Below are 14,779 nucleotides of genomic sequence, written 5' to 3'. Positions count from 1 at the left end.
TGTTTTGTCAAAATCCCATCATTTGACGTGACTCGTTGAAAGATTAGCCAAATATACATCGTTTTTAATGGACCAGATAATGTGAAAAACTAAAAGTTCAGTGAACCTTAACGCAACCGTGAAGCCACATGAAATAAACAACCAAAGAAATTCAATGTTTGTGTCATTGTGTGCCATTTTTGATGATATTTAAGCATCCTTTTGTGCCATTTCTGTCTTTTTGTGCCATTTTTGCCTTTTTTATGAATTTTTCATGACATTTTAACCTTCTTTTGTCATGTATGTGCCATTTTTGTGTCACTTTGTGCCTTTTTGTCCCATATTTTAGCATCCTTTGGTGTCTTTCAGTCATTTTTCTGTTATTCCAGTATTCTTATATCATTTTTGTGCCTTTATACATCATGTTTGTGTTATTGTAGCATCCTTTGTTTAATTTTTGTGCCTTTTTGTTTAATTTTTGGGTCCATTTGTGTTATTTTAGCATCCTTCTTTGTCTTCTCTTCATCATTTTTATGTCTTTTATGTCATTTTGTGTAATTTAAACAGCCTGTTGTGTCATTTAAGTATCCTTTTGTGTCATTTTTTTTAACTTTTTGTGTCATTTTCATGCCACTTTAAAGACACTTTTTGTGTCGTGTGTCTTTTTGGGCAATTTTGCTGTCTCTTTGTACCTATTTGTGTCTTTTGTGTCATTTTTGTGTTATTTTAGCTTCCTTTGGTGACATTTTTGTATCATTTTTGTGTTATTTTTGCCTTTTTTATGCATTTTTCATGATATTTTAACCTTCTTTTGTCATGTATGTGCCACTTTTGTGTCACTTTGTGCCTTTTTATGCCATATTTTAGCATCCTTTGGTGTCTTTTGATGTCATTTTTGTGTTCTAGCATCCTTTTTATCATTTTTGTGCCTTTATGCATCATGTTTGTGTTATTCTAGCATCCTTTTTAATTTTTGTGCCTTTTTGTTTTAATTTTTGGGTCCATTTGTGTTATTGTAGCATCCTTCTGTGTCATTTTTGTCTTCTCTTCGTCATTTTTATGTCTTTTATATCATTTTGTGTAATTTAAGCAGTCTTTTGTGTCATTTAAGTATCCTTTTGTATCATTTTCATGTCACTTTAAAGACACTTTTTGTGTCGTGTGTCTTTTTGGGCAATTTTTCTGTCTCTTTGTACCTATTTGTGTCTTTTGTGTCATTTTTGCGTTATTTTAGCTTCCTTTGGTGACATTTTTGTACCTTTTTGTATCATTTTTGTGTTATTTAAGCATCCTTTTGCGTCATTTTGTGCCTTTTTATGTAATTTTTGTGTCTTTTTGTCTCATTTTTAGGTCATTTTTGAGCTATTTCTGAGTTCTCTCTCCCTGTTCATGGTTGCAGGACTTCAGAAATCTTTAAAGTGAAGAGGAAATGCAGACCTATATCCCACGAGGCGGGGCTGCTGTTTTCGATCTCGCTGCGTCCGATGAAGTACCAGACGCAGGCCATCCAGTGGGCCAGCAGGGCGAAGGTGGACATGAGCAGCGTGAGGACCACGGCGCTGTACTGGGAGTAGCGGTCCAGCTTCTGCAGGAGGCGAAGGAGGCGGAGGAGGCGCACCGTCTTCAGCAGGTGGACGCCGAAGTTCTGCAGGAGAAAGTTCAGCTCGTTAGGACGGCATCGGTCACCCTTGGTTAGCCGCAGCAGATTAGCTCATGTGACGGGAATTAGAAGTGGGTTTTATTTTCTTATTTCACATCCGAGGGCGGGGGAGGTTTGTAATTAGAATTAGCCTGCTTTAATCAGTGATCTCCGCGGTGTCGCTGAGGGATCTGAGGATCTTATTTTCACTTCCTGCTTCACCTCAGAACACAGACAAGATTAGAAAGTCAACATGAACGGACAGAAACAGGCACAAAATGACACAAGAGGATGATTCAGGAACACAAAAATGGCACAAAAATGACAAAAGGATGCTAAAATTGCACAAAAATGACTCAAAAAAGGCACAAAAATATCACATAAGGATGACTAAAATACACAAAAAATGACACAAAAGACATTAAAATGACAAAAATATGCTAAAGTAACACAAAATGGGACAAAAATCAAAGGGATGTTAAAATAACAACAATTACACAACCAGACAAAAGTGATAGAAGGATGCTAAAATGACAAAAATGACGCAAAAAGGCACACAAAGGACATAAAAGGATGATTAAATAACACAAAATGACGTAAAAGGATGCTAAAATAACACAAAAATGGCACAAAAAGACCCAAAAATGACAACAAAACATAAAAATGACACAAAAAGGCAGATTAATGACGGAAAAGGATGCTAAAATAAGACAAAAATGGCACAAAAATACACAAAAATGAAAAAAGGATGATAAAAAAACATAAAAATGACACAAAAAGGCACACAAATGACACAAAAGGATGATTAAATAACACAAAATGACGTAAAAGGAAGCTAAAATAACACAAAAAGACCCAAAATGACAAAAGGATGGTAAACAAAACATAAAAATGACACAAAAAAGCAGACTAATGATGGAAAAGGATGCTAAAATAATACAAAAATGACTCAAAAGTTACACAAATATCACAAAAGGATGACTAAATTACACAAAAATGACACAATATGGCAAAATGGGATAATTAAATAACACAAAAAGTAAGCAAAAATGACAAGAGGATGTTAAAATAGCACAAAAAGACACAACAATGACAAAAGGATGGTAAAAAAACATAAAATGACACAAAAAGGCAGACTAATGAAGCACAAGGACGCTAAAATAATAAAATGACAAAAGGATGGCAATAAAACAGAACTGACACAAAAACACACAAAACAATAATTCACCATAAACTGACACAAACATGACAAAAGCTAAAATAACACAAAAGTTGCACAAAGAGAGACCAAGGGATGCCTTAAATAATACAAAAAAAGACACAAAAATGACAAAAGGTTGCTAAAATAGCACAGAAATGACTCAGAAGGCCACAGAAAAATCACAAAAGGATGATTAAGTAACACAAAAATGACACAAAAGGATGATTAAATTACACAAAAATGACAGAAAAATGTTAAAATAATAGGAAAATGACACAAAAATGCAGAGAAATGATGCAAAAGAATGCTAAAAATAACACAAAAATGACACAAAGATGCTAAAATGACACACAGTGACTTTAAAAAGACCTTGGGGTTTGTTAATTAGATCTGAAATGTTGATAACAAATATTGGTATTAGAAGTTTTAATATTCAACAAATGCTAAGAGGAGACTTTTTATCTGTAAATGTTGCTTCAGACGTGTTTTAATCCCATTTTTAAAAAAAGATACGTGACTGTGTTAAGGTAAATACATACAGTAATAATGGTAAATAATGCCAATAAAGAAATACTAGGACTCAGGAGCAACAGCTAAGCTAAGCTAACTTTCTAAATTGCAATTTTTATTGGAAATAGTTTCATTTCTTAGCCCCGTTGTTTATTTTTCCCCTTAAATACTACAAAAACAGTTCTCAGAAGTGAAAACCTTTTGAGAATACGGAGAAATATCAATGACAGGTTCACAGAAATAGGAATATTTTAGCTTCATTTTGTTTAAATTATTATAGGAAAGTATTTAGCAAAGTGGAAATGTTGGGCAGGAGTTCAACCAAACGAGGACGATGGAACATTTTCCTCTCTGATGCATCCTCAGCCTCAGTACTCGGCATCATCTGGCTAATCTGCTGCTCTACAAACTGCAATTTGTCCTCAGAATGCTCATTTATCAACCTAATCACCGGTTAGCTAATAACGAGCTTCGAGCAGAGGAATAGTTTCCCTTCCTTGAAGCCGCTACAGGAAGAAAAAAAGCTGGATTTCACTGAAACCTGGAGCAAAGAAAGTGCCGCTGATAAAAAAAAGACGTCTGTTAGCGTTAGCAGCGCCGGCAGGGCCACACCTCAACACCTGAATGCCACCTGAATGTGGAGAAAAGGTAGAGACTCACCACGCTGATGTTGAAGGCGTAGAGCAGGTCAAAGGGCAAGGCGGCGATCAGGTCCACAAACAGCCATGACGTGACGTAGTGGATGCAAATGGAGCGGGCGTCGTACACCACCTGACCCGACGTGCTCACGTAGGTGGTCCGGAAGTTCAGCACGATGTCTGGCACACAAACGCAGCGCACAGGAGGTGAGCACACACCTGACTTTAATCACCTAATTGACCTACAAACGCAAGAACTTCCTCAGTGTTGGCCGTTGTTGTCGTCACGCCTACATCACGGCTCCTCAACTGCGAGAGGAACTAAAAGTCCGACTAAAGAAAGATAGAGGGTCAGTGACCGCCTGAAAACCAAAAGGTGTGACACAAATGACGCAAAAATGGCACAAAAAGGCACAAAAGGAAGCTGAAATAACACAAAAATGAAACAAAGAGCCACAAAAGGTTGCTTAAATAACACAAAAATGACACAAAAAACACAAAAATGACTGAGAAAGATGCTAAAATAACAAAAAATGACACAAAAAGGACCCAGAAAGATGCTAAAATAACACAAAAAGACACAACAGGATGCTTAACACAAAACTTAAACAAAAAGACACAAAAATGACAGAAGGATACAGAAATGACACAAGAGGATGATTAGACAACACAAAATGACACAAAAGGATCCTTAAAAAAACCCAAAATGACACAAAAAGCCTCAAAAAAATTCTAAAACAACACAAAAATGGCACAAAAGATGCTTAAATAACACAGAAATGACCAAACAAATACAAAAATGACACAAAGGGTTGCTAAAATAACACAAACGTTGCGCAAAAAGATGTTAAAATAATACAACAATTAGACAGACACACAAATGACAGAAGGATGCTAAAATGACACAAAAATGACACAAAAAATCACACAGATGACAAAAGGGTGCTAAAGTAACACAAAAAGACACAAATGACACAAAGGGATGCTAAGATGACACAAAAAGGCACACAAATGGCAAAAATGACGATTAAATAACACAAAAATGACACAAAAGGAAGCTAAAACATCACAATTACCCAAAAAGACACACAAATGACACAAAGGGATGCTAAAATGACACAAAAGGCACACAAATGGCAAAAAAGGATGATTAAATAACACAAGATGACACAAAAGTGACAAAAGGATACTAAAACTACACAAAAATGGCACAAAAGGATGCTTGAAAAACACAGAAATGACAAAAAATACATAAATGACACAAAGGGATGCTAAAATAACACAAAATGACACTAAAAGCCACAAAAGTGAACAAAAAAATGGCCCAAAAGGACACAAAACAACAAAAGAATACGAAAGTAACACAAAAATGGCCCAAAAGGATGTTAAAATAACACAAAAATGACGTAAAAATTACAAAAAGACACTAAAATAACAGAAAAATGGCACAAAAAGACACAAAAGGATACTAAAATAACACAAAAATGACACAAAAAGCTACAAAAGTGGCAAAAGGATGCTAAAGTAACAACAAAAATGACACAAAAAGACACAAAAGGATGATTAAATCACAAATACGGCCCAAAAAGACAAACGACAAAGCGATACTAAAGTAGCACAAAAATGACACAAAAGGATGATAAAATAACACACAGTGACACAAAAAGACACAAAAATGATCCAAAAAGAGACAAAGGGATGTCCAAATAGCACACAAAAGGCACAAAAAGACACAAAAGTGACAAAAAGATGCTAAAATAAGCGATGATATGGAGCTGTATGAGTGTAAAAGGTGTTGTGGAGACGATATTTATGGATGATTATCTGAGGATAAAACTAAAGACTGACTCCCAAATGACTCCCAGTCTGCAGAAGCTGGAAGAAGAGCAATATTCCATCACGATAGCTTCTAAAACCAAGTGTAAACTATGACCTGCTGCCTGACTAGAACAGCTGTGGAGTATTTTCAGACAAAGGTAGAGCAACACAAGCCCTCCAGCAAAGAGCGGCTGAAACAGTAGTCTCTGAAGAACGTCTCCAGGTATCTCACTTTGGTCATAAAAGCTGTGTTTTTTGTGTTTGTGACCTGGTTAAAGCAGCTGTACAGGGAAACAGGAGTCATGTGGACGGTCTGATGGCCCCTTTAGGCTGAAAGACAGTATGGAAAACCATTCAGGACATGATATGTGGACTATATACACTGTAAAAAATGCCCCTCTCAAAACAAGAAAAAAAACTTATGTCAAAGAACTTTTACTGTGAAATATGTGAAAAAAATCTGCCAATAGACCAAGTTAAAAATGACTTGGTAAGATTTCTAGAAATTAGATATGATATTTAGAATATTAAGATCTTAAAATTAGCTGTGAAAATTTATTTTAAGCTCTATTTTACCAGGATTGTCAAGCTTAGGCGTCTTAACCCTCCTGTTGTCATTTACAGCACCAGAAAATATTGTTTTCTTGTCTGAAAAAAAATCCCCAAATTTCTAGAAAAAAATGAGCAAAATCTTTATGAACAAAATTCCTTAAAAGTTTTACTTAATTTTTTTTTAAATTCCCAAATTCGGCAAGAAATAAAAATTTAAAAAAATAAAAAAAATCTATAAAAATTGTAAATATTTAATATAAATAAAAAAAAATCTTCCAAAAATTCCCAACAATTCTTTAAAAGTTTTATTTAAAAACAAATCCCCCACATTTGGCAAGAAAATTCTTCTAAATATTTTTTTAAAATTTGTAAAAAATATTCCAATTTAAAAAAAAATATCCAAAGTGTTTCCATATATATCAGTAAAACTTCTAATATTTTCTTTAAGAACAGTTACATAATCCAGCGAATTTCACTGGATTTTGGTTGGTTTTTATGTGACTGTTCTTAAAGAAACATGTTTTTCACGTTTCTTTTTTACGTCAAAAAATGTTAAAAAATTTCCCCCAAAATGCTGAAAATGTGGACGTTTTCACTGTGAAAATTATTATTTTTTCCACATCTTTAAACTTTAAAATGAGCCAATTTGACCCGCAGGACGATAGAGAGCTGCAGGTCGTTGTATTAGCGGCTGCTACGTTAGCACTGTGACAATAAGATCCAGGCTGGAACCACACATTCCTTTAATAAGCCTTTCTTAAGCGGGATTAGTGGACAGAGGAGAGAGAAGAAGCTTCAATTTGCCCACAGCTCACAGGAGAAGTTGGAGGGCGACGGAGAAGCACAAAGAGCCAATTAATAGAGGAAGAAAGAAAGAGTGGTGTTGATACTGACGGGTATTAGTAGAAGGAAGGAACTCTAAATCTGACCAAGTCTGTTTGTCTTACTTTTAGTCTAAATGTCTCATCCCACCTGATTTAAGATAAATTCACTTAACAAGAGATATTTCATCAGATGGAGGGAGTTGTTTTAGGACAATGTATCTTCAATATCTTGATAAGTCAAACAATCTGGAAATTATTTTGTTTTGAGTTGAATTTTACAAGAAAGTTCAAAATAAGTTTAACCCTCGTGTTGCTCTGTGGGTCAAATTAACTCGTTTTAAAGTCTGAAAATGTGGAAAAAACCAAAATATTTTCTCAGTGAAACTTCTGATGTCCACATTTTTAACATTTTTCGAGAAATTTTTTGAACATTTTTTGGTGGAAAAAAAATCCAGCAAAATTCGCTGGTTGATTTTTTTTGTGAATGTTCTTAAAGAACACTGGAAGTTTTACTGATATATACATAATAATTTTAGAGGTTTTTAGGATTTTTTTTTAGAAGATTTTTACTCATTTTTTGAAAATATTTACAAGAAATTTATTGCCAAATTTGGGGAAATTTCTTGTAAATATTTTCAAAAAAATTTGTGAAAATCTTCCAAAAATTAAAAAATATCTAAAGTGATTATTTTAGCAGTTTTCTTGAAGAACATTCACCCAAAAAAAATCAACCAAAATTCAGTGAAATTCTCTGGATTTTGATAGATTTTTTTTATGTGGATGTTCTTAAGAAACATTTTTGACATTTCTTTTTTTCCACCAAAAAATGCTCAAAGATTTCCCAAAAATGTTGAAAATGTGGACATCAGAAGTTTCACTGTGGAAATATTCAGTTTTTTTCCACATTTAAAACTTTAAAATGGGTTAATTTGACCCACAGGATGACATGAGGGTGAAACTTATTTTGAGTTTTCTTGTAAAATTAAGATCAAAACAAGATAATTTCAAGATTGTTTGACTTAACAAGACATTTAAGATACATTGTCTTAAAACAAGTCCCTCCATCTGCTGAAATGTCACTTGTTCAGAGAATTTATCTTAAATCAAGTGGGAGGAGACATTTAGACTAAAAATCAGACAAACAGACTTGGTCAGATTTCGAGTTCTTGCAGTGCGTTCCTTCTCCTGACATCAGTAAACCTTCCTCTCAACCTAAACCATCTGAATCTCCAGTGTGTCTCTTGGTGTCTGCCTCCACATCGCTGCACTTCCACCACAAACATCAGCCTCACCGATGATGAACAGGATCTCCACCAGGATGTCGCTGACGCTCGGAGGGTTTCGAGCCGCCGAGCCGCCGTCCTCTCGGACCTCCACGGCGGTGAAGCAGACGTTGTAGGGGACGGTGACGGCGACGTAGAAGGTGGCCAGCAGGATCAGCCAATCCCAGCCGGCCTTGAATGCACCGTAGTGGAGGAGGATGAAGCGGGACTTCTGGATGTCGGCCACCTTGTACTCTGGGACCGGGTTGGCATTGGCTCCCAGAACACTCTAGACAAACACATGCACCGTGTTAGCATCGGAAATGTTCCCAATTATCGATCATATCATGTGGTATTATTTACACTGATGTCAATAACACTATTTCAGAAAATGGTCACAAAGAAACAGATAAACAAACGATAGAAGCAGCTTCATTCCAAACTTCGCTAGTCATCCAGTCAGTAAGTCATCTGATCTAAATAAAATAAAGGACATGTGAACAAGGAAGATAACAAGATCACTTAAATGTCTCCAGCATGGTGTCACCCTGCAATAAGCTGAACAACTGGGGATTTCTTCTTCTGTACTAGCAGTTAAATTAAGTTCACAGTAGGAACGAGATGCAACAAAACTCATCCCTGACGTCCAGATCTTCTATTCTTCCTGTACTTTGCGGGATAAATTTGATGAAAGATACCCCACAGGTGATGTGCTGGTTTTAAGCCAGAAAAACATACTTGTCCAGGTCAAAGTTTCGTCCATCTTTAGCAACTCTTGCATGACGTTGTTCTTTGGATGTTTCTAATGTTCGTCTCCTTCAACCTTCTGTAGACTGGGAGTCATCTAGTCAGCAGTATTTTGGTTTATCCTCAGATATTCATCTGTAAACATCATCTCCACAACACTGTTTCCATCACACTGTGTGGACTATGCATTCACTGTGGTGGTCCTAATCAGGTTCACACCAACTGCTCACACAAATCCTGCTGTTCTTCTTCTTTGTGTGGCCATTTTTCATCTTTTTGTAGTTGTTTAGTGTCTTTTGTGGTCATTTCGTGGTTGTTCTGCATCTTTTCTATGGTTGTTTTGGGCCTTTTGTGGTCATTTCGTGGTTGTCCTGCATCTTTTCTATGGTTGTTTTGGGTCTTTTGTGGTCATTTCGTGGTTGTCCTGCATCTTTTCTATGGTTGTTTTGGGTCTTTTGTGGTCATTTCGTGGTTGTCCTGCATCTTTTCTATGGTTGTTTTGGGTCTTTTGTGGTCATTTCGTGGTTGTTCTGCATCTTTTCTATGGTTGTTTTGGGTCTTTTGTGGTCATTTCGTGGTTGTCCTGGATCTTTTCTATGGTTGTTTTGGGTCTTTTGTGGTCATTTCGTGGTTGTTCTGCATCTTTTCTATGGCTGTTTAGTGTCTTTTGTGGTCATTTCGTGGTTGTTCTGCATCTTTTCTATGGTTGTTTTGGGTCTTTTGTGGTCATTTCGTGGTTGTTCTGCATCTTTTCTATGGTTGTTTTGGGTCTTTTGTGGTCATTTCGTGGTTGTCCTGGATCTTTTCTATGGTTGTTTTGGGTCTTTTGTGGTCATTTCGTGGTTGTTCTGCATCTTTTCTATGGTTGTTTTGGGTCTTTTGTGGTCATTTCGTGGTTGTTCTGCATCTTTTCTATGGTTGTTTTGGGTCTTTTGTGGTCATTTCGTGGTTGTCCTGCATCTTTTCTATGGTTGTTTTGGGTCTTTTGTGGTCATTTCGTGGTTGTTCTCCATCTTTTCTATGGTTGTTTTGTGTCTTTTGTGGTAATTTCGTGGTTGTTCTGCATCTTTTCTATGGTTGTTTTGTGTCTTTTGTGGTCATTTCGTGGTTGTTCTCCATCTTTTCTATGGTTGTTTTGGGTCTTTTGTGGTCATTTCGTGGTTGTTCTACATCTTTTCTATGGCTGTTTTGCGTCTTTTGTGGTCATTTCGTGGTTGTTCTGCATCTTTTCTATGGTTGTTTTGGGTCTTTTGTGGTCATTTTACAGTTGTTCTGCATCTTTTCTATGGCTGTTTTGGGTCTTTTGTGGTCATTTCGTGGTTGTTCTGCATCTTTTCTATGGCTGTTTTGGGTCTTTTGTGGTCATTTCGTGGTTGTTCTGCATCTTTTCTATGGCTGTTTTGTGTCTTTTGTGGTCATTTCGTGGTTGTTCTACATCTTTTCTATGGTTGTTTTGTGTCTTTTGTGGTCATTTCGTGGTTGTTCTACATCTTTTCTATGGTTGTTTTGTGTCTTTTGTGGTCATTTCGTGGTTGTTCTGCATCTTTTCTATGGTTGTTTGGTCTTTTGTGGTCATTTCGTGGTTGTTCTACATCTTTTCTATGGTTGTTTTGTGTCTTTTGTGGTCATTTCGTGGTTGTTCTGCATCTTTTCTATGGTTGTTTTGTGTCTTTTGTGGTCATTTCGTGGTTGTTCTGCATCTTTTCTATGGTTGTTTTGGGTCTTTTGTGGTCATTTCGTGGTTGTTCTGCATCTTTTCTATGGTTGTTTTGGGTCTTTTGTGGTCATTTCGTGGTTGTTCTGCATCTTTTCTATGGCTGTTTTGTGTCTTTTGTGGTCATTTCGTGGTTGTTCTGCATCTTTTCTATGGCTGTTTTGTGTCTTTTGTGGTCATTTCGTGGTTGTTCTGCATCTTTTCTATGGTTGTTTTGTGTCTTTTGTGGTCATTTCGTGGTTGTTCTGCATCTTTTCTATGGTTGTTTTGTGTCTTTTGTGGTCATTTCGTGGTTGTTCTACATCTTTTCTATGGTTGTTTTGTGTCTTTTGTGGTCATTTCGTGGTTGTTCTGCATCTTTTCTATGGTTGTTTTGGGTCTTTTGTGGTCATTTCGTGGTTGTTCTGCATCTTTTCTATGGTTGTTTTGGGTCTTTTGTGGTCATTTCGTGGTTGTTCTGCATCTTTTCTATGGCTGTTTTGGGTCTTTTGTGGTCATTTCGTGGTTGTTCTGCATCTTTTCTATGGTTGTTTTGGGTCTTTTGTGGCCATTTTACAGTTGTTCTGCATCTTTTCTATGGTTGTTTTGGGTCTTTTGTGGTCATTTCGTGGTTGTTCTGCATCTTTTCTATGGTTGTTTTGGGTCTTTTGTGGCCATTTTACAGTTGTTCTGCATCTTTTCTATGGCTGTTTTGGGTCTTTTGTGGTCATTTCGTGGTTGTTCTGCATCTTTTCTATGGTTGTTTTGGGTCTTTTGTGGTCATTTCGTGGTTGTTCTGCATCTTTTCTATGATTGTTTTGGGTCTTTTGTGGTCATTTCGTGGTTGTTCTGCATCTTTTCTATGGTTGTTTTGGGTCTTTTGTGGTCATTTCGTGGTTGTTCTGCATCTTTTCTATGATTGTTTTGGGTCTTTTGTGGTCATTTCGTGGTTGTTCTGCATCTTTTCTATGGCTGTTTTGGGTCTTTTGTGGTCATTTCGTGGTTGTTCTGCATCTTTTCTATGGTTGTTTTGGGTCTTTTGTGGTCATTTCGTGGTTGTTCTGCATCTTTTCTATGATTGTTTTGGGTCTTTTGTGCTCATTTTATGTCTGTATGGTAGTCTAATGTTTTGGTACTTTCAAAAACAAGGACATTTCTAAGTGACCCCAAACTTTTGAACGCTATTGTGAGTTCTTGTAGTTATGCCAAAACACTAGCTGACAACAGGACTCGACCACAGTGAACGCATCGACCTGGTGGTGAATCGTGGAGGTGGGAGTGTGATGATACGGAGCTGCATGAGAGCATCTGGTCAGCTAGCTGCCTTTGATATCTGCTGATCAGACTCGGACGTCGTTTAGCTCACGTTGTTGATCTTCAGCTTGCTCTTGGTCTTGTCCTGTTTCTGCAGGTGTCCAGACAGCTGGTAGAGGACGGCCCGGCTGCGACGGCGCTCCATGTTGAGGCCCGGAGGGCGGCTGATCTGGTGGATCTCCAAACCGGTTTCCTCATCTGAAAACAAGGACAAGGAGCAGCAGAGATAAGGCAAGAAGCATTGTCGTGCAAATCTGTCGGCGGTAATATTTAGATCTAGAAATAAAGCCAGTTTTTGTGAAACTGCAGAGGTCTAACGCTTCAACTTGTTCAACAATCAGAGCTGCAATGTTTGCTGTTTTACATATTTTTTGGTTTTATTTTCTTGATCTTGATAAAAACCTGTCTAGAATTTACACATTTACACCTAGATCTCACCACTGGGTTACAGATGTTTTCTGCCTGACATGTTTGTTCACACAGGATCATAGAAAGGAAACTATTCTGTTGAAGTTTATGTTTTTGAAGGAAAATATTCTGAAACTTGTGTCATATTTTGTCCCTTACTTCGAAGTGGATAACGACTTCAGGTGGTTTACAGATCATTTATTTTCATTTTAAAGCTTTGATTGGATGTTTTCAAGTTCAAAAGAGTGGAACAAAAAAGTGTCGACTAACTAAAGAATGAATCAGAATATATCCCCTTTGCACCCTACTAGTAGAAGTTCCGATCCCACAGTGCACGATATCCTGATTCTCCTAACCGGAAAGGATTTGTGTTCTACTTTATTTCTCTTCTGAACATCGACACAAATCCAGGCGATATTCCGGTTCCTGAGGCCACGTTCAACATCACCAAACAGCAGACCGGTAACGCCCTACTGTGGAACTGTTGTCGTCTGTCGAAAATAACTGAAATTCAGACGTGCTCGTTCATAATTCAGGCGTCCACTCAGCTTCATATATCTTCCAGAAAAGCAAGAAAAAAGTGCAAAGTTAATCCTGATGTTTAAATATTTGGTGTTGGTGCAGCAGGTCACAGAGCTGCATGTTGTTCAGTATAAACTAGCATTTAATGTTCAGGATGGGTGTCATTGTGTACATTAAATTACATCATCACGCTCTGTGTTGTCAGTAAGTTCCAGTTTGCACAACTTGGAAGATTTAAAAAACAGAGCATGAGCTTTTGGATTCTGTATTAATTCTGCTACATCCTTCCTTTTTTCATGTCAAATCTGTATTAAACATGGAGGTTATTTGCCGATTTTTGAATGAGATTGTATCAAAAGTCGATGGAAGTGTCGTTCTGTACGTTGCTTGTGTTTCTAACAGAAGCTCTGACCTTCAGATGAACCTGAACAGTAGATTGATCAGTACAGCCTCTGAACCTCCTCCATAATCACAAGTCTGCAGCTCCGTTTGGGCCTCAGCTGCAGAGCCTCTGTTGGATCATTTCATGTGAATTATAGTAGAATTGGCAACGCCTCGCTTTCTTTTTCACGCTTTCTCTCACCAATGTCGGACTCGTTGCCGTGGTCCAGGTCCTTATTTTCTGTGATGTCCTTGTGGGAGACCAGGAACAGAACCACCTCGCTCTTCTCATTCTTGATGGGAACAATATCGAGCAGACACCAGAACTTGCAGCCTTTTTAGAGAGACGCAGACACAAACATATCAAGTGGAAACACAAGGTTATTTGTGAGTCAGCCGTGATGAAATCTGACAGCGTCCTGCAGCCATCCAGCCTCACCGCTCTTCTTGTACAGGATGATCTCAGTCTTGAACTCGCGGCGCTCATCCAGAGCTTTTTGCATCTGTGCCGTGAGGCGGTCGCTGGTCTCGCTGCCGTACAGGAAGTGACACATGCAGCTCTTCTGCATGAGCTCGCCGCGGGCGAAGCCGGTCAGTTCGCAGAAGCCATCGGAGCAGTAGACGATGGGATAGAGGGACTGGACCTGAGCGTTGCCCAGGACGAAGTTACTGTCTGAGGGAGGAAACGAACAGAAAAGGCACGGAGCGTCAGAAAGAAGTAGAAACTTAATGTACACATGTTGCAAAACCTGTGATGACTGAAGCTAAAATGAGCCTAATATGATATAAATGAGCTGTGAACACCAGAACTTCACCAGGTTTGGACCTATGGACTGCATCTATGTCTGCATCATTGCTCCACATGGAAAACAATCGCTAAAGAGACTGAAAACCCTGATTCATAAAGATGGAGGAGGATCCAGAAAGTTCTGTGGCCAGCTGAAGGTCAGTGACAGATAGAAGGAGTCATGGTACCACTAATCATGGCTGCAGTGGTCGTCCTCTGCAAAGGACGCCAAAGACAGTGAACTACTTTCACAGTTTACCTCTGATAATAAAAGACAGGCCATGATCAGTGGAAACCAGAACTGCAACCTTTACTGGATCTTCAGCACAAAACTGAAAAATTATACTTTAAGGAAAAATTTAAACTCAGTGAAGGCATAGTTCTGACCATAAAGTACGGAGGTGGGAGTGTGATGATGTAGAGTTGCAAGACTGCAAAAGGTGTTGATAATATTCCTAGATGAATGTCTGTGGAGATACCAAAACACAACACAACCACACAGGC

At 37.8% G+C, this 14,779-nt stretch overlaps 1 protein-coding gene across 1 annotated transcript in view; it reads right to left on the bottom strand.

Annotated features, from left to right (window-relative positions):
• The window catches only part of LOC110964295 (potassium voltage-gated channel subfamily H member 8-like), a 55,183-nt gene that overhangs the window by 24,532 nt on the left and 15,872 nt on the right, over positions 1–14,779 (bottom strand). The window contains exons 2-7 of the mRNA XM_051943456.1: positions 13,928–14,161; positions 13,691–13,822; positions 12,230–12,375; positions 8,454–8,712; positions 3,990–4,147; positions 1,417–1,624 (exon numbers count right to left, since the gene is read on the bottom strand). Of these exons, the coding sequence (XP_051799416.1) occupies positions 1,417–1,624; positions 3,990–4,147; positions 8,454–8,712; positions 12,230–12,375; positions 13,691–13,822; positions 13,928–14,161 (1,137 nt within the window). The remainder of the gene's footprint in view (positions 1–1,416; positions 1,625–3,989; positions 4,148–8,453; positions 8,713–12,229; positions 12,376–13,690; positions 13,823–13,927; positions 14,162–14,779) is intronic.

Source organism: Acanthochromis polyacanthus, chromosome 22, assembly GCF_021347895.1.
Source record: "Acanthochromis polyacanthus isolate Apoly-LR-REF ecotype Palm Island chromosome 22, KAUST_Apoly_ChrSc, whole genome shotgun sequence".
Classification (NCBI taxonomy): Eukaryota; Metazoa; Chordata; class Actinopteri; family Pomacentridae; genus Acanthochromis; species Acanthochromis polyacanthus.
Note: the sequence above shows the minus strand (reverse complement) of the source record. Positions and strands in the feature narration are given on the sequence as shown.